This window comes from Myxine glutinosa, chromosome 11, assembly GCF_964187855.1.
Source record: "Myxine glutinosa chromosome 11, kmMyxGlut1.1, whole genome shotgun sequence".
NCBI classification, from domain to species: domain Eukaryota; kingdom Metazoa; phylum Chordata; class Myxini; order Myxiniformes; family Myxinidae; genus Myxine; species Myxine glutinosa.
In genome coordinates this window covers 37,255,114-37,278,554 of record NC_136271.1, presented here as the reverse complement: position 1 = coordinate 37,278,554, position 23,441 = coordinate 37,255,114, and the positions used below count along the sequence as shown (strand labels likewise).

Sequence of the window (23,441 nt, the reverse complement as noted above, 5' to 3'; positions counted from 1 at the left end):
ACTTCAAAACAAGCTATACGACTTCAAAACATAGTATACTACTTCAAAAGAAGCTATACTACTTCAAAACATAGTATACTACTTCGAAACAATCTATACAACTTAAAAACAAACTACACTACTTCAAAACAAACTACACTACTTCAAACCAAACTACACTACTTCAATTTAAACTACACTACTTCAAAACAAACTACACTACTTCAAAACAAACTGGCAGAAGCAGTTTCATTCTGTGATTTCTTATTCTTTCATCTGCAGCACAAAGCTGTGGGATAGCATCATTGGCTGAGGGCATGGCTGTGCTGCTGATGCAATGTCCTCTGCATGTTTGGGCAGGAATTTGTAACTTGGCCAGAATGCCGACGATAGCTCGCCTTCCCTTTACGAAGGACACCATGAAATCTTTAACGTCCACCAACTTATTCCAGCAGATGGGACGTCCAGTTTAACGTCCATTCCAGCAATGGCACACACAATGATAAACTACCCTGCCTGTGAAACACCAAGATGACAGTTTATAGCTAGACCGAGATTCAAACCCAGGCTAGACAGCTTAGAGGTGAGTGTGCGTACCTCTTAGCCATCCTGCCGACATTCTGTGACTCGGAAATCATCACATATCCTTGATAACATGGCTTCCTTAATTTGTTAATTCCTCTGACTGTCAACCGCAGAAAATGTGCACATATTTTCCAATATGGTAGCAAAGATGACACCTATCTTTTAAATGAATTAATCACTAGAAATAGTGCTTGTTTAAATGAGTTTAATGATGTTGCAAAATAAAGCCAAACATAAATAATTGCATCAACCACAGCTTGCTGGAGAACATGTATAAACCAATGGACTGTTGTCAGTAATAGATGTTCCAACTTTAAAATAGTTGCTGCTCACTGTTATTTGATTGTCAGAACATTCCTTCTTTTCTTTGCTCATACACACTTTGATTTTAAATGCCATCACCAACAACAATAGATTGGCAAAAAAGGTGAATATGAATAAAATAAACTATACAGGCCACCTAAGACGGGCCACTTTATAACTAGGGTATTTTGGGTCCACAGGGTCTTTTGGGTCCTCAGAGTCCTCATGGCCTTTTGGGTCATCTGTGTCTTTGGGGCATTTTGGGTCCTCTGGGTCTTTTGGGTCCCCTGGGTCTTTGTGGTATTTAAGGGTCTTTGGGGTATTTTGGGGTCTTAAAACGTCTTCAAAGGTATAAGGGTTCTAAGCATTCCATAGGGTCGAAAGGTACATTCCGATAGTACGGAATGAATAGACAGGATGCCACTGAGTTCAAACAGTACGTAATTAGTAGATATAATGAAAAGTCACACGGCTGGACAAGATAAAATTGCAGAGTTTCTTCTTCTTCAAGAAATAAAAAAATTCTGACCGTGCGACCGATCATGTTGAAATTTGGTTTGAAAGTGGTTCAAGAGAAAGATTTAAAAAAAAAAAAGATTTTTGTTCAATCAAACATGGCTACCTGACCATGTGACCTATGATTTATTTGAAAACACCCTGGTATCCCCAAGGATTGGGAACATGTGTGTGAAGTTTCCACTCGATATGTCCAGCCGTTCTGGAGGAGTTGATTTTTAAGGCTTAGTCTTTAAAAATATCATAGCTACCAAACCATGTGACCTATGCGTCATGGCCAGGACCTTTCTGTTCGTCATGGATTGGCAATCATGCCTGGAAAGTTTCACCTCTATCTGTTCAGCCATTTCATTTTTTTGCCTTTTCATTTTCATCCTATATCAGTTTTTTTTTTTTTAATGTTCAATCCAATATGGCTGCCCAACCACATGACCTATGACATCATAAATTAGTATTCTCCAATGTTATTGTTGCGTACATCATGCTCAAGAAATTTCAAACTGGTCAAATTAAGCGTTATACTTGTCGAATTATGACGTCATAATGAAGGCACCGATGATGTAATGGTTAACAACACTTATTCCCCATGCAGAGTAATTTACAATTAGCCATTTTTCAATTTTTTCCATCGAGCAGTTTTGGGTATATAGAAGTCCAAACTTTTTCGGTTTTTCCAAGATGGTGCCCATACCACATGACCTATGATGTCATAATTATCACTTACAAAACAAATCAACATGAGTAGGTATTATGGTGAATTATGGTATTAATTGGTATGGTGGTATTATGGTGAGTAGGTATCACCATATTATGGTGAAAAATTTGTCAATCGGCCCAACGGTTGTGGAGAAAATATTTATTGGGAATCGACCCACAAAATTGCAGCGGAGAATAAGAAGAAGAAGAATATGAACAAAAACATTAGGTATCCATCCTGGAAGGGTCAGAACCCTAGTAAAGCAAACTGGAGGTGCAAGACCAGACCTATAAGCAGAAGAATACCTAAAAGCCACCGATTTGCATTGAGAGAGTTGAGTTTTGTGCCTTAGAGATTCCTGTTGGGAAATTATGATGTATAGAACCGCCTTTCGAGGCCATTTTCCCCCGCAGAGCAGGGGTTCAGCTGGTCCCCTTTTTGTCTTTTTTGAAGCAATGTTTTATGGCAGGATGCCCTTCCTGCTACCAACCCTGTTGGTCGCCTCTTGCGACACACACACAGTGAACTGGTACTCGATTTGCCGACCTCGGAAGGATGACAGGCTGAGTCAACCCCCCCTGGCGTTAATTCAGTGATCGACCGAGATTCAAACGCAGGATCCTGGGATCCCAAGCCGGCACCCTAACCGCTACTTGACAGCGCCCCATGAGGTATATTCCAGTGATATATGGTGACTGAGCAATGTGTTAATTATTATGACGTGCACGCATCCTATCAGAAATGCAGGATCTTCATGAACTCCAGTTGCATGAAGGTAGATGTCCAAACAGTCTTTGAATGAAAGTAAAATTGGGTCGATTTTATTTTTCGATACTGGAATGCCAATCTGTCCAGATAAAAGAAAATCCATTGAACCAGATTTGGCCATCTTTTTGTCCCCCACTCCGCTGACGAGGTCGGAGAATGGGGACATTAAAATGACCTCTGTCCAACCGGCCGTCTATCCATGTACTTGTGACACGTGATATTTAAAAAAAAACATAGCACATTTAGCAGGTATCTATTATTAGTCTCCTACCGGTGCACACCGGAGGGGACTATAGGTTTGCACGCCGTCCCTCCGTCCGTCAGTCCGTCCGTCACGCAAAGAACAGTTTTCCGGACTTTTTTTCTAAGCTCTTAATGCTAATGATTTCAAATTTGGCACCTCATGATAAGTTACAGGTCATGTTCGAACTTCACGACGTTTCGATCATTTTTGACAAAGTTATGGCACTTTGAACTTTGGGAATTCTGATAATTCTGATGATCATAAATTATCTCAGTATAATCTCAGTATAGTATATCTCAGTATATCTCAGTATAATCTCAGTATAATCAGATAAATTATCTCAGATCATAAATACTCAGTGGTATCCCTGTCCCTGTTTGTCGTTAAAGGCGGCAAAAAGGGTTGGCGTCAGGAAGGGCATCCGGCCGTAAAACATTGCTTCAAAAAGGGGACCAAAAAAACAACAACAACCACGGTGCCCGAAAAAGGCCAACCCCCGCTTGCGGGGAAAAATGGCCTCTAAAGGTGGTTATATAAATACTCAGTGGCATTTTAAGTTTTAATTTCCTTTAAAAAAGATTTTCTCTGCAATAAATAGGACCGATTGAGATCAAATTTTCACCGTAGGAGGGACTCTGTCTGAAGAATATTTTAATTGTAATTATGACGTCGCAGGTCACGTGTTTCGGCCGCCATATTGTTTTTCGTGAAAACACGAAAACCCCTTTTTCTCTGCAACGGCTGAACAGATCGAGACCAACCTTTGCAGGCAGAATCGCATACCCATAACGAACAAAAAGGTCAGCGAGCATGACGTCATGCGTCACATGGTTTCAGAGTTATGACGTTTTTAAGCATGAACCTTTAAAACCGAGCTCCTCCCTCATTTTTGATCCAATCGAGGGGAAACTTCACAGATCAGTTCAGCATGTCAGTCCACTAAAATGTCCTTTTGGAATTTGCGATAGGGCACGTGGTTTGGCAGATATCGTTAATTAAACGAAAATATTTTTTTAAATGGATATCTCTTGTTTATTCTTGAGTTCTCCTCAAGCCGCACCGGCGCGCCCTCAGCTTCGTCTGCGAACGTCAAAAGCGAGACACAGCGCGCGCTTTCGGGAGGGGCGGAGCCAAGCCGAGCAACATATATACACACATCGATCATTGATCGTGAACCGGAAAATATAATAAATTACTGATATTTAGCGACTCGAAAGGTTCTTTATCAACAACTTATTTTCTCGTACTTCTGCTGACCTGTCTGCAAGGTGTATAAATCGAAGTCCGGAGTGCGAATCACAGGTGAGCCCGTCCTGAGGTAATTAGCGATTGGGAACGATTCAGAACCTGTGGGTAAATAACCCTTGGTAATTTCCCCAACAGTTTTCCGGACGACAGACTGCCGGTAGGGGACATGTATTGCAACGCAATACTCAGAATGCTTGTTATTTATGCCATTATTTCGACCTGATTAGATCACAGCGGTGATTGTCTGAATTATGTTGCCATGGCAACCATCTCGGTAACTTGGCTTGAGTACATGACATTTCAAAAACCGTTGAACATTTAACTTTCATATTACACAGCTCTATTCCTCATACCACCTAAAAGTTGGGGGGGGGGGGGGGGGTGGGGCAAGAGTATTAGCTCCTTCATTCTTTCTTTTTTTGCAGTGAACAATTAGCACATGAGAGTGATGCAGGTAATCAAATAACCCAGGCCAGATGCCCTCTGATCTTGACATTTGACCAATAGTTTTCGTTTCCGCTATTACCATGTGCTCAATCAATCGGGTTTGTTTAAACACCAAGCGAACTCTCATGAGCATTGCTCATGTAGATCCCTCAAATATGGCCCGATACCTTGAGTACCGGTACATACATCCTGCATGCCATGAAAAAGCTTAGCCCAGCAAAAAAAAAAAATATCATAAATAAATGTGTAAGCTTGCTTTGAAATATTATCTCTGAATTATCTCCTGCAGGAAAAAAACAAACACATCACATGTAGGACAAGGACATTAGTAGACTTAAGTATATTTTTACATGAATCACAAGGCCATTGGTATGCAGAAAAATATACTATTTCTTTGAAAATTGGACCTGAGATTACAGCAATACAAGGCAAGTGCTCCTAACCAAGCACAAGACAAGTAAGATGGGAATCCTAACCAGGCCAACCTGGCATAATTAGTGCATAAAAACATTTTGGTGATGAAGGAAATACAATTTCGACACACTTGTCCCAAGCACGGTAGTCTGTAGATCTGGTGTGACAGGTTCTTCTTGACATTTTAAATCCGGCACTTTCAGGGAGCTCCTTGCATGCAAGTACAAAGGGGAAAAGCAGAAAGGCAAGAATGGCAGGTAATGTTAAGGAATTAGACAAGTTCAGGCAGAAATCGTTTAAACCTCAAAATCTCAACTATATATATCACTGGAAATGTGAGTCTATGTCCTTGATACCTTGGATTGGGCAACGTCTCCCTTGCCTCGTACAGGAGGTAGCTTGTCCTTCTCAAAAATACATGACGAATCACCAACCCGGTGTTCTGCACAGGCCTGCATGGCCTCCTGCCATTCCTAAAAGAGTTCAAAAACAGGTAGTAAACTTCCATTTAAAGGAGACAATGATTCAATAGTGAAGTGAAAATCCTAATAGTATACTTAGCTGACCCTAATAGCATATGGGAAATCATTTCTACAATTGCTTGTAAAATATAGCGACATTCAAAAAAAAAAAACAACAATTGAAGAACAACAAAAAACAATATCCGACTAGAAAATAGAATTGGACGCAAAAGAGTCGATGGATAAGCCTTCGTCTACCTTAGATGTCAACTGACTGTTAACATTTGATCTCAATTGAAGGTCACAAAAGGAACTTAACATCACATGAGGAACATCAAATGCTTCTCATTTAAGTTATGGTCTGCAAAATGATTTTTAAAGGCCACATGACCTTTGACCCTCAATATGGATAGTGGTAGCAATGAAATGATTCTGCACGCACGGACGAGCCAAAAACATAATGCTTCCGGCTTTCAGCCGTGGTGGCATAAAATTGATTCAAATTATTTTTAGCAAGAATATATAAAGAGATCGTTTTTGTTGTTTGCTCGATTAAACTGATATAGAAATGATTTATTTTTTTTTAAACACGTTTTCGAGGCCATTTTTCCCCGCAAAGTGGGGGTTGGCTTTTTTCGGGGACCGTGGTTGTTGTTGTTTTTTCGGTCCCCTTTTTTAAGCAATGTTTTACGACCGGATGCCCTTCCTGCCACCAACCCTTTTTGTCACCTTTTACAAAAAGCAGGGAATTACCAGTGAACTGGTACTCAATTAGCCAACCTCAGAAGGATGACAGGCTGAGTCAACCCCCCTGGTGTTAATTCAGCGATTGACCAGGATTTGAACCCAGGATCCTAGGTATCACCAAGCCAGCACCCTAACCGCTAAGCCAACACCAGGCTTTGATATAGAACTGATTGAGAGACCGAAATACAATTATGCATACCATCTTGAAATGCATGGTTGCCTTATTCTTATCGATATGTCAATCTCTGACGTCAATCAATCAATTAATCATTAAAATCCATGTGAGCATGTGGCATGGTGTTCTGAAACCCCTGCTTGAAACTCCATCACTGTACAAAATATGAAAACAAAAATGTTAAACTTTAAATTTTAGAAACAACGATGCATGAAAAAGAGAGATGTCTGTCTGTCTGTGTCGCCATTTTTGTCAGAGTTGGCTGAACGGATCTTCGTCAAACTTTCAGAGGTTCATCAGTGAGTGCCTGGGAGTGTTTTAGGACAAAACAAACAAAAAAAAGGTCGTTTTTTTGGAGTTAAAAAAAAAAGTTGCTCGATAGTGCCTAAGCCTTTTTAAATGAATGACAGTTATATACAAGTACACATTCGCATAAATAAATACAAAACAATCACCAGACATTTGAACACAAATAAATCAAACAATTCCGGAAGTGTATGAAGTTGGTAGTGCGGCTTCTTCTTCTTCCTGATCGGCATCACACTTAACTCAGAAACGTGATGAATGCCACATTCACAAACCAGCATATATATGAACCCCCTTCCTCTCCTGCCTCCCCCCCTCAACTCCCCTTCCCCCCGTCCGCCCTTCACCCCTCCCACCTCTCGCACCCTTCCCCTCCCCTTCCCCCTCCCCTCTTCCCCCTCCCCCTCTCCCCACATTCCCCTTCCCTTCCCCCCATTCCTCCACCTTCCCCCCTCCCTGCCCCCCGCCCCTCCTCTCCCCCTCTCCCCCTCTGCCCCCACCCCTTCTCATCCTTCCTCCCCCTTCCTCCCCTTCCCCCCTCCCCCCTCCCCTTTCCCTCCCCTTTCCCTCCCCTTCCCCCCTCCACTCCTCTCCCCCCACTCCCCCCCCCCTCCCCTTTCCCTCCCCCCACTCCCCCCCTCCCCCCCTCCCCTTTCCCTCCCCTGCCCCCCGCCCCTCCTCTCCCCCTCTCCCCCTCTAGAGTACCTACATAAAGAGAGTAGCAACATAGGGGGACCAGAAATTTAGGGTCACGTGACTCCAGGTGCCATTTTGTTTCACACGCGATCGCGTATCAATCAATGCCGTACGCAGCTTAAAACGAATTAGTACTGAAAGTTTGGTGATCAAAAAATCTGACAAAATGACGGGATGTTGCGCCTTTGGATGCAGCAATAAATCGGAGAATGGGTACAAGATGTATAGGTTCCCTGCAAATCCACAAAGACGGAAAGTATGGGAGAACAAAGTGAGCAGAGTGGGATGGAAACCAACTTCGTCATCGTGTTTGTGCGAGGTAAGCAGTGGTGATATCGGTCCCATGTATGTATCGGTTCGCACGAAAATATCGGTATGTATCGGTTCGTATGTATCGGTTCGTATGTATCGGTTCGTATGTATCGGTTCGCACGAAAAGGGAGGAGCTTAATCGTATAACGTCATGAAAAAACGCGATGACGCAGCCTCGCAGAACAAGAGCGGAATCTCCATACAGTTCCAGGGGTGTGTGTGTGTGTATATGTGTGTGTATGTGTATATGTGTGTGGGTGTATATGTGTGTATATGTGTACGTGTGTGTATATGTGTACGTGTGTGTGTGTGTGTGTGTGTGTGTGTGTGTGTGTGTGTGTGTGTGTGTGTGCACGTGCATATATGTGTGTGTGTGTGTGTGTGTGTGTGTGTGTGTGTGTGTGTGTGTGTGTGTGTGCGTGCATATATGTGTGTGTGTATATATATATGTCTGTGTGTGTGTGTGTGTGTATGTGTATATATGTGTGTGTGTGTATATGTGTGTATTTGTATTATTTAATTATTTACCAAGAAGACAATATCTTTTTTTTTCTTCATTTTGCTTATAAAACTCAATAAGACATACTCGATATAATAGTACATTATTTCCAAAAACCCTATTTGTAATCATATTACCCTCAGTCATAAAATGATTTTGCCATGACAATATGTGATATACCATTGCCTCGACGAAGAATTTTACTTTTCTCGAGCAAACGAACTTGGGGCACCACCTTATGGAGCACTTGTTTGTGGCCGAGCACCACCATGGACCCCAATGTTTTGGGGCATGACCCCTTTGTTGGGAGGGGCCAAGGGCCTTGCTCACGGACCACGGTAACGTGGCACCTATGCCCAACAGGTGGACCACAATAGTCGGCCCCTGTTGGCCATAAATAACAAAACGGTCAGACAATTTTCAATTTACAAAACAACTGACAAAAGTTTTACATTTTGAACATGCGTAACGGTAAGACGTCCTTACCTCAGAATGTCCAGCCACCAAATTATTATTTGCAAATACTTATTTCAATATTATGAAACCCCCACTAGAACTGTCTTGTTGCTAATGCACTTGTTCCATGATTGAATAATATTTTTTGTCCATGACATGTCATGAAATGACAGAAAATAATCAAGGTTTCTTCAACATACTGGTATGACAACAATTAAGTACAAATTAATTTGTCGACAGACATCGAGAATTATTTCCTTATAATTATTTATATTTTTATTCAAATTGCTTTTGTCTTTGTAACTTTTGCAGCCGAGGCTGACTTACATTACCAATTACAACTAAGTTGAAAACCTGCCAAAAAAAATGTAAATCTAAGCAGAGTCACCACTCTGAGTAAAGAGTGAAAAGGCAAAGCAATGATCAAAACAGTTTTCCTCCTAATCTGATGTCTTTTGCTACAGTATTACAGTAATTCATGTGCCATTTATTGAACTTGAAGCCGTTGTTGAGCTTGATGTAGCTCTTCCATATCAGAAGTTCAACTTCAATATAGTCCTGAGCTCGTGATTTGAAGAGGAGTGACAAATGCAGTGATATTTGTTGGTACCATTATCCAGCACCAGAGTGTACATTAAATTTACAAAATGTAACTTCTTTTCTGCAGGTTCACTTTGATGAATCCCGGGGGGGGGGGGGGGGAAACGACTTTGCCATACAGCCAAGGTTTGGACCATGGAGATATTAGTTCACTGGCGGTGCGGCAAGGGCTCGCACCGCGCGCTGGCGAGTGAAACAAAATGGCGTCAATGCGGAAGTTGTCGCTACTCTCTTTATGTAGGTACTCTATCCCCCTCTGCCCCCACCCCTTCTCATCCTTCCTCCCCCTTCCTCCCCTTCCCCCCCTCCCCCTCCCCTTTCCCTCCCCTTCCCCCCCTCCACTCCCCGCCCCCCGCTCCCCCGCCCGGCAACGCCGGGTACTTCTGCTGATATTTATGTAGAACGTTCATCTTTGTTTACTTTGATACATTTTGTCAAACCGTCATTGAAAACCAGGAAACAACTCACATATCATCAGTTGAAAGTAGACCTACATTTCCAGGCAATTTCAGAAAAATGGCACTTCATGTTTTCTCAAAACTTCCAAAATTACTGAGATTTTAATGTTGCCACATATAAACGCTCCGTTTAAAAACCTGAATTTCCCCATTTTGTGTTCATGCATGACATGGAGGCCGCAATGCAAATATCAATCGATCGAATCATTTTCTTCCAAAGTAAGCGATGTAAGGTACCGATCAAGAAAAGTGAGCACAATGAAGAAAAATACAATCGGGATATTCGAGACCAAAACAGCCAAACGATGTGCATCAAACATACAAATAAGAGTACAATGGTCGATCAAGAATGCAATGAATCAAATGCACAGATCCATTAAGCAACCCCGTTGGTGCAATGAGGCTCGTGAAAAGCACTTTATGAGGAAAATCCATGCTCGCAACAGAAAAAAGCTAATAGGTTCAAATAAAATGCTTGATTTATAATATTGACCGAAATCCATATGCATTATGGGAGGAGCTGTTGCGGAGGTTGGAGTCCAAACCCTAACCCTAACAACCCTAACCCTAACCCTAACAACCCTAACCCTAACAACCCTAACCCTAACAACCCTAACCCTAACCCAACCCTAACCCTAACCCTAACCCTAACAACACTAACCCTAACAACCCTAACCCTAACAACCCTAACCCTAACAACCCTAAGCCTAACCCTAACAACCCTAAGCCTAACCCTAACAACCCTAACCCTAACCCTAACAATCCTAACCCTAACCCTAACCCTAACAACCCTAACCCTAACAATCATAACCCTAACAATCCTAACCCTAACCCTAACAACCCTAACCCTAACAACCCTAACCCTAACAATCCTAACCCTAACCCTAACCCTAACAACCCTAACCCTAACAATCATAACCCTAACAATCCTAACCCTAACCCTAACAACCCTAACCCTAACAACCCTAACCCTAACAATCCTAACCCTAACCCTAACAACCCTAACCCTAACAACCCTAACCCTAACCCTAACAACCTTAACCCTAACAACCCTAACCCTAACAATCCTAACCCTAACCCTAACAACCCTAACCCTAACAATCCTAACCCTAACCCTAACAACCCTAACCCTAACCCTAACAACTCGGGTTTATCTTTATGAAAAGATGACTTCTGGTTCTTGATTAGGAAAAGGATTGTTTTTAAAGGGTATGTGGCAAGTCATCATTCAAAATCATCGACTAATGGGCCAGTTATTTGAATATTATCTGTTCTTCGCTTGAATACGAAGTGTTCCGTCTGCTTTTGTGGCGATGCTGAATTTTTTACGGAGCGGTATGTAGAGGAAACAATGATTCCTCTTCAAAAACAATAATCTTGTCCCTTCTATCCCCTCCCCAAATTGCGGATGCTGATATCCCAAGGTTGCTTTTCAGCCTTGCTGAGTAAGAGCACAACCTTGGAAACTGGATAAAACAAATAAATAGCCTAGACTTTATTGCTGATATTTTTCTCAAATGAGCTGCCATGGGGCTAGCCACACCCATTGGTCAGTTGTTTCAACTGTGTTTTAGTTATTTCAACAGTTGTTTCAACTGTGTGCCGTATATGCCATTATAAAGGTATTTGTCTGAGGACTTCAGGGAATCTCGCGGCATTATTTACTTTTAACGATGAGAACATATGCACCAGGAAGAAGATAATTGGTTTTGGGATCATATGGTCACTTGATAGTTACAATTCCACAGGATTTCCACATATCTCGTAAGATTGTGAAGATAGTCAGGTTCACTATGTTAACAAATATAATTTCGTTCAAAATTTTGGGATTAGCAAACCTGTACATTTTTGGAATCATCAGAGCATGGAGAATCTGAAAATCAATATTGGCATTTGCACAGACAGATTTTGGATTTTCAAAATGGCCGCCATAAAATACATATTTTGCGCTATCTCGGCTTCTAGTCAACCTAGAGACTTAATTAAATATGCTAATCCTATGTTTTCTGGGTTAAGGAATCCAATAAAGGCCTCAAAATAGTGCTCAAGATTATAGAAAAGCAACAAACAAAGGTAATTGAAAACCATTGTCTTTATATTTGTGATATAACTGTATTACATAATACATGATATTGCAAGTCCTTTGAAGTTATAGGTATGGGTTTATAAAGCAAGAAAGCAGCCTTGTTAGTATCAGATTGAACTATAAGTCCTATACACAGGATCTACTAGGTCTATACCGTTCAGGAATATGCTTTTACAGATCTTCATCACTGTCCTGAGTGTCATTTTCGCAAAGGTGTCTACGCAAATGTAAACATTAATTTTTGGATTCCTCATGCTCTGAATATTCCAAAAATGAATAGTTTTGCTAATCTACCAAAATTTTGAACGAAAAAACATAGTGAACCTGACTAATCGGACAGGCGACCGTGACGGACCATGACATGGAGGAGATGTTTCGATCGCGGTTTCTGTTAAATAATTGATAGCATGATAGGGGAGGGGAAAGCATTAAATATTCCAGTATTTTAGTATTTTGATGTGGGAATGCTGGTTGCTTTTATTAGCAGGGGTTGGGAGGATTGAGGGTTTGGGGTGAAGGGGGGAGGGGGGGTTGAGGATTTTTTTGTGGAGTGGGGGGGGAGGATTGATGAGTTGCGGTGAGATGTGCGGAGGGGGTTTGGAGGCTTGAAATGGGGAGGTGATTGACATCTTAAGGTTGGGAGTGGGAGGACTTGGGGATGGGGAGTGGCACAAAGATAGGATGGACTTAGGAGGGGGAGGTTGAGTCTTTTGGGGATGGAGTGGGGACTTTCTGTGAGAGGAGGGGGTTGAGGAGTTGTGGTGGTGGTGGAGAGGCGGTTTGAAGGCTTGGAGTGGGAAGGACAATGAGGCCTTAGCATTGGGAGCAGGAGTGTGAGGACATGGACCTGGGGTTGGGAGGTGGAAGTTGAGGACTTGCTGTTTATGAGGGGAGCAGGAAGGGGAGGGGGGGGGTGGGGGTGTTAGGGAGACTTGAGGACGTGACGTCACTTTTTACCTTGAGCGGATGTTCCGCAAGTCCCTGCTAATTCTCATAAAAGAAAGACTTGTTGAAACTTTGATGACAAAAGCTCAAATAGTAAACGATTGCAAATTTACCGTCTCCCGCTGCACAGCGGTCAGGTTAATAAAGCAACACGGAAGCAATTACCTACAAAACCCAGTCGTCTCAGACTGTGCGGAGGACCAGATAATAAGGCCTACTTGGACTTACTAAGACTTTGCTCTTTTGACCCAATTGTAATAATGTCTTCTCCAAATTCTCATAATGAAGGTGTGTGGAAAATTCATTGCATCGCTGCACACACACACACACACACACACACACACACACACACACACACACACACACACACACACACACACACACACACACACACACACCTCAGAGCAGGGGCTGACTACCCAAATACCTGTTGAAAATGATGTCTTCTTCAAGAGAGTTTTAAAAGCAGTGACACTAAATGATACTTGCATGTATAGTTGTTTAAATTAATTAAGTGACCATAAATGAAGGACCCCATTTGGAGGTAAGTAAGCCTTGCCTCGATCTCAGCCTCAATGTGGCGTCGCTGTGGACCATGCAGCTCCGAGACATGAACAGCAGGCTTTGTGGGGTGAAGGAGGACGCTCTCAGGTGCCACGAGTTCAAGCCTCTTTTCACAGAACTGGGTCAGGTCTGGGTACCAGCCTTCATCACCACTCCTGCAAACATTGCACACTTTTCAAAGACCAACGTTGATTAACATACAGCAGGTATAGACACATAGGCAGTGATTTAAATGAGTTCCTGATGAGAAGCCCGAATAATGGTGAAAACACGTGTCCACAAGTTTGTGTTATTAAGCGGGTTTTGTTATCGTTCACTAAAAATGCACATTTTGTCAGCTAGGGGCAGAAAATGAGAGAACATCAATTATTTTGCTGACGAACTCCCATCTGAAATTATTCTGATGGACAGAGTGTCTCGGGCAGGTGGCTTGTGTGACTCTCCCTCATTAGCCCATTGGTAGGATAACTAGTGGATAGTGGCGGTGAATGGAAGACTATTAAGGGCAAAACACACACACACACACACACACACACACACACACACACAATCTCTGTTAGGCCACCGCAAGGCCACGGCCACTGGGGGCCTCCCACAAATGAGCCCCCCACTTCAGCTTGGAATTTTTGCAAATAATCTTGAAACTCCATACAGTACGGTATAGACATTTGCAATAACATGGCCGAACCTGAGTTTAAGCGCCTGAGTACTTCCGCTAGCTGGGGAAAGTGCTGTAAATTGGAGCAAATAAAATTCGAGATTCACGAAATTCAGCTCAATGGAGTACTGCTCTCCCCTCTGGGCCGGTGCTCCTGCCTCACACCTAGCTCGGCTTCACGCTGTTGAAACCAAAGCGTTCAGAATCATTGGAATCTCCCGTGATGAAGCTAACTCCGAGGGCGTTTTACTTATTCACCGCACGCAGGTAGGTGGGCTTTCTGTCTTCTACCGACCCCTCTCCGGCCTTGCCCCCCCAGCTCTCTCTGTGCTCTGTCCCCCAAATATTCCGACAGGTCGCACACAAGATCTGTCTGCAACCCTCTTATGGTTAAACTGCGAAAATCTAGACTCTCTGCTCACCTTCGCTCCTTCATTCCTCTTTTCTCTTGTCTCTGGAGCAAACTCCCCCACTCCCTTCAATCCCACTCCTCCCTCCAGGTCTTTAAAACAGCTGTTCACCACCATCTCTTATCTTCCCCCATCCAAAACCTTGATCTTTTCTACCCCCGCTAATTCACCCCAGATCCACTTTTCTGAAATACCAACTTCTTTCCTGGAAGTCCTAGCAATGTCCATGTGTTTTATACTTCTCCCACCCCCATCTTCCCGTGCCTCGCCCCCCACCCAAGCCCTCACCCTCCCACAGATCTCCCAATGTCCCTGCTCTCAAATGTTGCACTTCTGTGCTTCCCCCTCTCTCCCCATCTTGTCTCCCGCTCCCTTTATTTCGTCTTATGTGTCCGTTTGTTTGTTTGTCATTAATGTTAGCTCTTGCACGAGCCTCGATCTTGTATACAAAAAAAGAAAAGAAAAAAAGATGAACCCGTTTCAGACCCACAAGAAAAGTTCACAGTTGAACTTTTCAACAGGGTTATTGATGTTTGTCTGACCGCACTGGGGAGCAGGTTTTGAGAGGTTGTGCTGAGTCCTGCAGCCATTGAACATCGCAGCCGCACATACTTTGAACGATAGCGATCTTAGAAAAAGCTGAAACCACATTTTGTAAATATTTTCAAGAGTTTGTGTATTAGTTTGTACGTTATTCTTTCACAGCCGAACCGTAGAACCTAGAGGCCCCACATTTTTGGTGTAGGTACTTCAGAATTCGGGCAAGGTTTTTAGCTCACGAACGTTGGCCTTGATGTCCGTTTTGAGGCCAAAGGCCATTATAAGTTGTGGGGTCAGGCAGTGACCTGTTGTGCCGACCTGCAGGCACAAGGTAACCACCTTGAGGCCAATAACTCCATAGCTTTTCAATGTCCAACACGTCCTAAAACCAACGCCAGGAAAAGCTCACCTGGCTGGGCAGCACCTGATGGTGTTATGAACCATTGCATTGGCAGAACACTTTTTCTTAAAGCTCAAAAAGAACTACTTACACTCTACAATGTCACAGGACAGGCTATTAGATGTGGCCCTCATCTCAATTGAGGACTTCGGAAGAAATCTAAAGTATTTGTTGTGCAATTTCACTCAACACAAAGCCAGAGGCATTTCAAAGGTGGAGGTTACGCAAAGGAAAGTGTGAATACTAATGAGAAAGAAGAAATCTATTTACATTCCTCCTGAACTGAGGTAGGTTGGGATTGAGGGGAAACAAGATGCAGGTCAAATGACATATTATTGTCAAAATAATGCAGGTCAAAGTATGATGACACTGTTGACGATTTTGTGTCCAGTAAAACTACAAAGGTGAAATTGTAAGCGTCGTCAGAAGTTGTGTAAGAATTTTTTACTATAAATCTATTCTACTACACCTGAAGATGCGTCGTTATTTGATTGGTAATCCAGTAGAAGGGTCCCCCATGTGAGGTCTTCCAGTGAGACACACACACACACACACACACACACACACACACACACACACCACACACACACACACACACCACAGGGCCAGAGGTTGCAGATGGATAGACAAAGTAGGATCGTTAATCATTCGAACAGCCTTGGCCTGGATCCTGGGACGTGATCCAGAATATACCAATGACTGATGTAGGAGCACCACCCCAGACTTGGGAGCAGCATTCCATCACCGGTCCTGACTTAAGATTTGCATGAGGTGTGAGAAGCTGATCGGTGTTGGTATTTCAGAGCTTAACTTGACCAGTTGTCCAATACCGAAACATGGGTATCCTCAATTTATTTAAAATAACTACTCAGTCTCAGCCACAATCTTTGGCAATATTATTGCCAATTTCCAATAATGACACAAAAACTAATGAATATGAGAATATATTAAACAATGAGATTTTATTTGTAACTCCACAAAATGTAATTCCAAATTTCCAACACGCACAATGTTCAACTTTGTAAAAACGAGGACGGCACTCGGTAGAGCGCGTACCTCCGCCACACCCTGAAGCAAAATCCAATCGGCTGGTTCTTGTCACCTTCCCAACTCATCTCCCTAGTTTTGTCATAACTCATCCGCAACTTTTTGAAATATCATGGTTTATATAGTTTTTGGCCACGTCTCTCAAAGCTGAAGAATCACTTATAAAAATAAAAAATTCTAGTATCCGGACCCAGATCTTCATCAAAATCTAATCATTTCAGCCTTGTCACACACCCAACCTTCCCACCAAATTTCGTCCGAATCAGTCCACAACTTTTTGAAATATCATGGTTTATATAGTTTTTGGCCACGTCTCTCAAAGCTGAAGAATCACTTATAAAAATAAAAAATTCTAGTATCCGGACCCAGATCTTCATCAAAATCTAATCATTTCAGCCTTGTCACACACCCAACCTTCCCACCAAATTTCGTCCGAATCAGTCCACAACTTTTTGAAATATCATGGTTTATATAGTTTTTGGCCACGTCTCTCAAAGCTGAAGAATCACTTATAAAAACAATAAATTCTAGTATCCGGACCCAGATCTTCATCAAAATCTAATGATTTCAGCCTTGCCACACACCCAATCTCCCCACCAAATTTCGTCCGAATCAGTCCACAACCTTTTGAGATATTCAGTTCATAGACAGACAGACAGACACGAAAACATAAGCTCCGCCCACCTTCGGGTTTTTTTGGTGAACACTTCAACATGATGATTAATTGATGAGTAATTAAAGCGGTGTATAAAGGGGCAGTGCGTTTATTTATTTGTATTTTACGATTAATTATGCCACTGAAGGAACTGCGCTCCAACGCGAGTCGAAAGAATTGACGCGACCAAAGACGGAATTCGTCCGAGTTGCTTTATTGAAACAAAACAGCTCAGGTATTCTGACAAGCCCGTTTATCGGGCAGCAATATATATACACATTTATGTCGGGAAGTTTGCCCGGCAAAAGCTATACCGGGCATGCCCGGGTGTCAAGGGCGAGCCTTGGAAAGGCGAGTCTGGACCTGCCCGGGCGTGTTTGGCTGCGGCCTGGCAAGTCGAGGCTGGGCGTGCCCGGGCGCTCTGGACGAGCCCTGGAAAGGCGATAGCGGGCATGCCCGGACGCTCTGGGCGAGCCCTGGAAAGGCGATAGCGGGCATGCCCGGACGCTCTGGGCGAGCCCTGAAAAGGCGATAGCGGGCATGCCCGGACGCTCTGGGCGAGCCCTGGAAAGGCGAGAGCGGGCATGCCCGGGAAAGACGAGACCGGGCGTGCCCGGGAGGTTCGGGCGTGCCCGGGAACAGTGAGTCCGGGCATGCCCGGGAGAGGCGCGTCTGGCCGTGTTCTGGCCGGTGCAAGGCGATTGTGTGCATCCAGCGGTAACCGCTACACACGCCCCTCCAGAATCGACCTGCACCTGCAGGGTCAATTTAAGGGGGGCCCGGATGACCCGGCCGAAGCGACCCCTGGAGGGTCGTGGGGAGGGGTCCGACGTGGTGGTGGGTGGTCGAGCGGGGGGAACTGTGGACTGGGGGCGGCCTCGCCGCGGAGGAAGGGCCAACCGTGGTGGTCGGTCGACGTCCATGTGCGCCGGTTTGAGGCGGTCCACAGAAATCTGGTCCGGCCGGCCGCCGAAGTCGACGATGAAAGACTTGTCGCCCCGTCGCAGGACCCGGAAGGGCCCGTCATACGGCGGCCGGAGTGGCCCCCGGTGCGCGTCATGACGCACAAAGACGTACTCCGCTGTGCGAAGCGCCTGGGGGACGTAGGACTGGGGGCCACCGTGGCGGGACGTCGGCACGGGGGCAAATCGTCGGGCGGCCTCCTGGAGGTCCGAGCGCTGGCGAGCGGCGGACCAGGGACTGGTAGCGTCGGGCACGAATTCGCCCGGGACGCGGAGCGGCTGGCCGTAGACGAGCTTGGCGGCGGACGCCTGGAGGTCTTCCTTGGGGGCCGTGCGAAGGCCCAAAAGGACCCACGGCAGCCGGTCGGCCCAACCGTCGTCCTGAAGGCCGGCCATGAGTGCGGCCTTCATGGAGCGGTGAAACCGCTCGCACAACCCGTTGGCTTGGGGGTGGTAGGCCGTGGTGCGGTGCAGCGTGACCCCCAACGAACGGGCGACCGCGCCCCAAAGCTCAGACGTGAACTGTGGGCCGCGGTCGGACGAGATGTCCGCTGGTGCGCCGAAGCGCGCGACCCAGGTGGCGATGAACACCTGCGCCACGTCGGCGGTTGTGGTGGAGGCGAGGGGCATGGCCTCCGGCCACCTGGTGGTCCTGTCCACCATGGTGAGCAGGTGGGTGAACCCCCGTGAGGGGGGCAGGGGACCCACCAGGTCCACGTGGACGTGGTCGAAATGCCGTTCAGGCACGGCGAAAGGTGCCAGCGGGGCCTGGGTGTGGCGGTGGACCTTGACCCGCTGGCAGGCCGTGCAGGCGTTGGCCCAGTCGCGGATGTTTCGTCGAAGGCCGTGCCAGACGAAACGCGCCGACACCAGCTTCTGAGAAACTTTCCGGCCCGGGTGAGAAAGGCCGTGGATGGAGGCGAAGATGCGGCGCTGCCAGGAAATGGGCACGATGGGGCGAGGCTGGCCCTGGGAGACGTCGCAGAGCAGGACGGTGCCCGCGAAGGGAATGTCGGCCAGGCGGAGGCCCGTGTCCGCCGCACGGAGTGCCTGCACCGAGGCGTCGGTGGTCTGGTCGGCCGCCATGAGCGCGAAGTCCACGCCGAGGTGGACCGCGTTCGCGCTGGCCCGAGAAAGACAGTCGGCCACGGCGTTGTCTTTGCCGGCGACGTGCCGGATGTCCGTGGTGAACTCTGACACGGCGGAGAGGTGGCGCTGCTGGCGGGCCGACCACGGCTCCGTGACCTTAGCCATTGCGTAGACCAACGGCTTGTGGTCGACGAAAGCCGTGAACGGGCGGCCCTCCAGGAGGTGTCGGAAATGGCGAATGGCCAGGAATAGCCCGAGCAGCTCGCGGTCGAACGTGCTGTAGTTTAACTCGTTCGGCCGGAGTTGCCGGCTGAAAATAGCGAGTGGCTGCCAAACCCCGTCCACCCATTGCTCATGGACGGCGCCCACCGCGTAGTTGGAGGCGTCCGTAGTGAGGGCGATGGGCGCGTTGAGCACCGGGTGAGCCAGCAGCATTGCGTCGGCGAGGGCCCGTTTGGCGTTGGCGAAGGCCGCGTCCATGGCCGCGGACCAAACAATGTCATGCTTGGCCGGCTTGCCCCGGAGGGCCTCGTAAAGGGGCCGCATGAGCTGAGCAGCGCGGGGCACGAATCGGTGATAAAAATTCACCATGCCGAGGAACTCTTGGAGGGCCTTGATGGAACGGGGACGCGGGAACGTGGTGATGGCCTCGACCTTGGTCGGCAGCGGCACGGCCCCGGTCTTGGTGATGTGGTGGCCCAAAAAGTCAACGGTCGTCGCGCCGAAGTGGCATTTGACCGGGTTGACAATTAAGCCGTGCTCGCTGAGGCGACCGAACAGTGTTCGGAGGTGGAGGAGGTGCTCGGCGCGGGACGTGCTGGCGACGAGGATATCGTCCAGATAGACGAAAAGAAACGGCAGGTCGTGCAGCACGCCGTCCATCAAGCGCTGGAACGCCTGGGCCGCGTTCTTGAGGCCAAACGGCATCCGCAAAAATTCGAACAGGCCGAACGGCGTGATGACGGCCGTCTTCGGGACGTCGGCCGCCCGGACAGGTACCTGGTGGTAGCCCCGTATCAGGTCAATTTTCGAAAAGATGACCCATCCCGCCAAACGGGCGGAAAAGTCCTGAATATGCGGGATCGGGTACCTGTCGGGGGTGGTAGCGTCGTTGAGACGGCGGTAGTCACCACACGGGCGCCATCCACCCCCCGGCTTTGGCACGATGTGCAGTGGCGAGGCCCACGCGCTATCGGAGCGCCGCACGATGCCGAGGTGCTCCAACGCGTCGAACCCGGCCTTCGCCACGGCGAGCTTGGCCGGGTCGAGGCGGCGGGCCCTGGCGTAGACCCGGCGGGCCCGTAGTGGGTATGTGGTGCTCGATCCTGTGCCGCACCGCGACGGCCGAAAACGTCGGCCGCGTGAGGGCCGGGAATTCTGCGAGCAGGCGAGCGAACTCGTTCGCTGCCGGGAGGGCGCACGCCAGTTCGGTCGGCGCGGAGCTGCTCATCGTGCACGCCAGGGAGCTGAAGGTCTCGGCGTTGACAAGGCGACGACGTTTGACGTCGACCAGCAGCCCGTGCGCGCAGAGGAAGTCGGCGCCCAGCAAAGCCACGGGGACGCAGGCGGTCACAAAAGTCCATTGAAAACGCTGGCTGCCGAAGCAGAGGGTGACGACGCGTGGGCCGAAAGTGTGTATGGCCGAGCCATTAGCAGCGACCAAAGAGGGGCCGCAAACGGCGTCCCGCCTGTCCTGCTCGGAGGCGGGTATGACGCTCAGTTGGGCGCCGGTGTCACACAGGAAACGCCTCCCAGATGCTTTGTCCTGAATAAACAGCAAGTTGCCCGAGTGGCCGGCGCTCATGGCTGGGAATGAACGCCGGCCCGGCCGTTTCCCGACCTGCCGAAAGTGCACGGGGGCCGGCACGTCCGAGCCTTGTGTCCAAACCTGGCGTGGTAATAACACCACGCCCGGTCAGGTGGAGGCCCCGGCCGTCGTGTCGGAAGCGGGCGGTGCGGCGTGGCGGCCGCCAGTTGCACCGGCAGTTCGGCCTCCAACCGCGCAGGGCGCTCGGGTGTCGTGGGCGTCGCCTCGGACCACGGCGGGCTCCAGGTAACCGCGCCGATGTGCTGGCCCGCCGAGGAGATCTTATCGGCTTCCCTGGCGAGGGCGCGGGAATCCGTGATCAACGTGCCAGCCAGGGCGAGGCGTACCGGGTGAGGCAGCTGGCGAAGGAACAGCTCGCGGAACAGAAAATCCGGAGAGTGCTCACCGAGCAATGAGAGCATATAGTCCATGCGCTCGGACGGGCGCGTGTCGCCGAGCTCGGGCAGAGCGAGCAGGCGCCGTGCGCGTGCTGCCGGTGAGAGGGCGAAAGCGTCGAGGAGGAGTGTCTTCAGCGCGTCGTATTTGTCAGCAGCCGGCGGGTGCTCGAGGAGGCTCAAGGCGCGGGCCGCGGTGGCGGAACCGAGCGCCGCCACAACATGGTGGAAGCGGGTGTCGTCCGCGGTGATGCCTCGCAGGGCGAACTGAGAGTCCGCCTGAGCGAACCAAACAGCCGCGTGAGCCTCCCAGAAGGTAGGCAGTTTAAGCGTCACTGCCGTATCCATGTCGGTAGGTCACCAATGAAGGAACTGCGCTCCAACGCGAGTCGAAAGAATTGACGCGACCAAAGACGGAATTCGTCCGAGTTGCTTTATTGAAACAAAACAGCTCAGGTATTCTGACCAGCCCGTTTATCGGGCAGCAATATATATACACATTTATGTCGGGAAGTTTGCCCGGCAAAAGCTATACCGGGCATGCCCGGGTGTCAAGGGCGAGCCTTGGAAAGGCGAGTCTGGACCTGCCCGGGCGTGTTTGGCTGCGGCCTGGCAAGTCGAGGCTGGGCGTGCCCGGGCGCTCTGGACGAGCCCTGGAAAGGCGATAGCGGGCATGCCCGGACGCTCTGGGCGAGCCCTGGAAAGGCGAGAGCGGGCATGCCCGGGAAAGACGAGACCGGGCATGCCCGGGAGAGGCGCGTCTGGCCGTGTGCTGGCCGGTGCAAGGCGATTGTGTGCATCCAGCGGTAACCGCTACACCACCATCGATTAAACGCACAACCACATCTCATGGATAGTGAAACGTATAGTATAAAACACACCTCGCTATGAAAAAAAAATCAACTTTTCCAGTTTTTGGACACACAAGTACCTCAAGGTGACCAGAATGTTTTCCAGTTCCTGCTTGTTGGTACACTTTTCTATGTATCCGAAGTCTAATGTTTCCACTGCTGGCTTTCCACGTCTGCTTGACACACCTTTCCACGAACACCTATCCATGATCTGCAACAAATTGGGAAGATCGACTAAGAGTAAGAGCGAATCTTCAACATGTTTCACCGTTTATACTTTATCTTCTCAGTGTAATGTTTTTTCACTCGATAAAACTCGTAAAGACAATGCCTCATCTTGTCTTGCTTACGTTCCTCACTCCACGACCCATTCCTCAAACGCCATAAGTTGTTGCTATGGGAACGTAATGGCAACAGCGCCTGTGAGGGTCATGTCAGCCTTCATTGAATAAAAACCCGTATATTAAGCGTAATTAAGGTCATAGTCGATCATCTATATTATGCAGTTATAATTAATATCTTGCACAAATTAACAGGTACGAACCGAGACCGCCGAACCAAGCAACACGAAAGGGCGGAGTGATGTTTGGAGACCACGCCTCTTTTGGTGATGACGTCAAGCGAGAGACGGAGACGGAATATACAAGGAGCGTTAACATAGAAATCGGCCATTTGTGCGATCATGCTTCATGCCTCGGTCAAATCAGCACCTTGTCAATAAAATGTATTACTTTATTCACATCTGGGGTGTGGGGGAGGAGAGGAGAAGGGGGTGGGGAGGAGAAGGGGGTGGGGAGGAGGGGCGAAGGGTGTGGGGGAGGAGCAGTAGTGGGGGAGGAGAAGGGGATGGGGGAGGAAAAGGGGGTGGGGGAGGAGAAGTTGGTGGGAGAGGAGCAGTAGTGGGGGAGGAGGAGGGGTGGGGGAAGAAAAGGGGGTGGGGGAGTAGACGAGAAGGTGGTGGGGAGAAGAAGGGTGGTGAGGAGAGGGGGGTGAGGAGGAGGGGGTGAGGAGGAGGGGGTGAGGAGGAGGGGGTGAGGAGGAGGAGGGTGAGGAGAAGGGGGAGGGATAATGGGGTGGGTGAGGAGAAGGGGTGGGGGAGAAGAAGGGGGTGGGGGAGAAGA

At 47.8% G+C, this 23,441-nt stretch overlaps 1 protein-coding gene across 8 annotated transcripts in view; it reads right to left on the bottom strand.

Moving 5' to 3' along the window:
• The window catches only part of LOC137436581 (sperm-associated antigen 1-like), a 53,627-nt gene extending 30,629 nt beyond the window's left edge, over nt 1-22,998 (bottom strand). Inside the window, exons 1-6 of one of the 8 annotated variants that reach the window (XM_068130506.2) lie at nt 22,865-22,998; nt 22,671-22,740; nt 22,401-22,531; nt 13,502-13,661; nt 5,558-5,674; nt 5,332-5,411 (exon numbers count right to left, since the gene is read on the bottom strand). In XM_068130506.2, coding sequence (XP_067986607.2) covers nt 5,332-5,411; nt 5,558-5,674; nt 13,502-13,661; nt 22,401-22,531; nt 22,671-22,691 — 509 coding nt within the window. In that variant the 5' untranslated portion in view covers nt 22,692-22,740; nt 22,865-22,998. The other 7 variants (XM_068130505.2, XM_068130508.2, XM_068130507.2 and 4 more) reach the window with 7 other exon arrangements.
• Between the last annotated feature and the right edge of the window lie 443 nt (nt 22,999-23,441).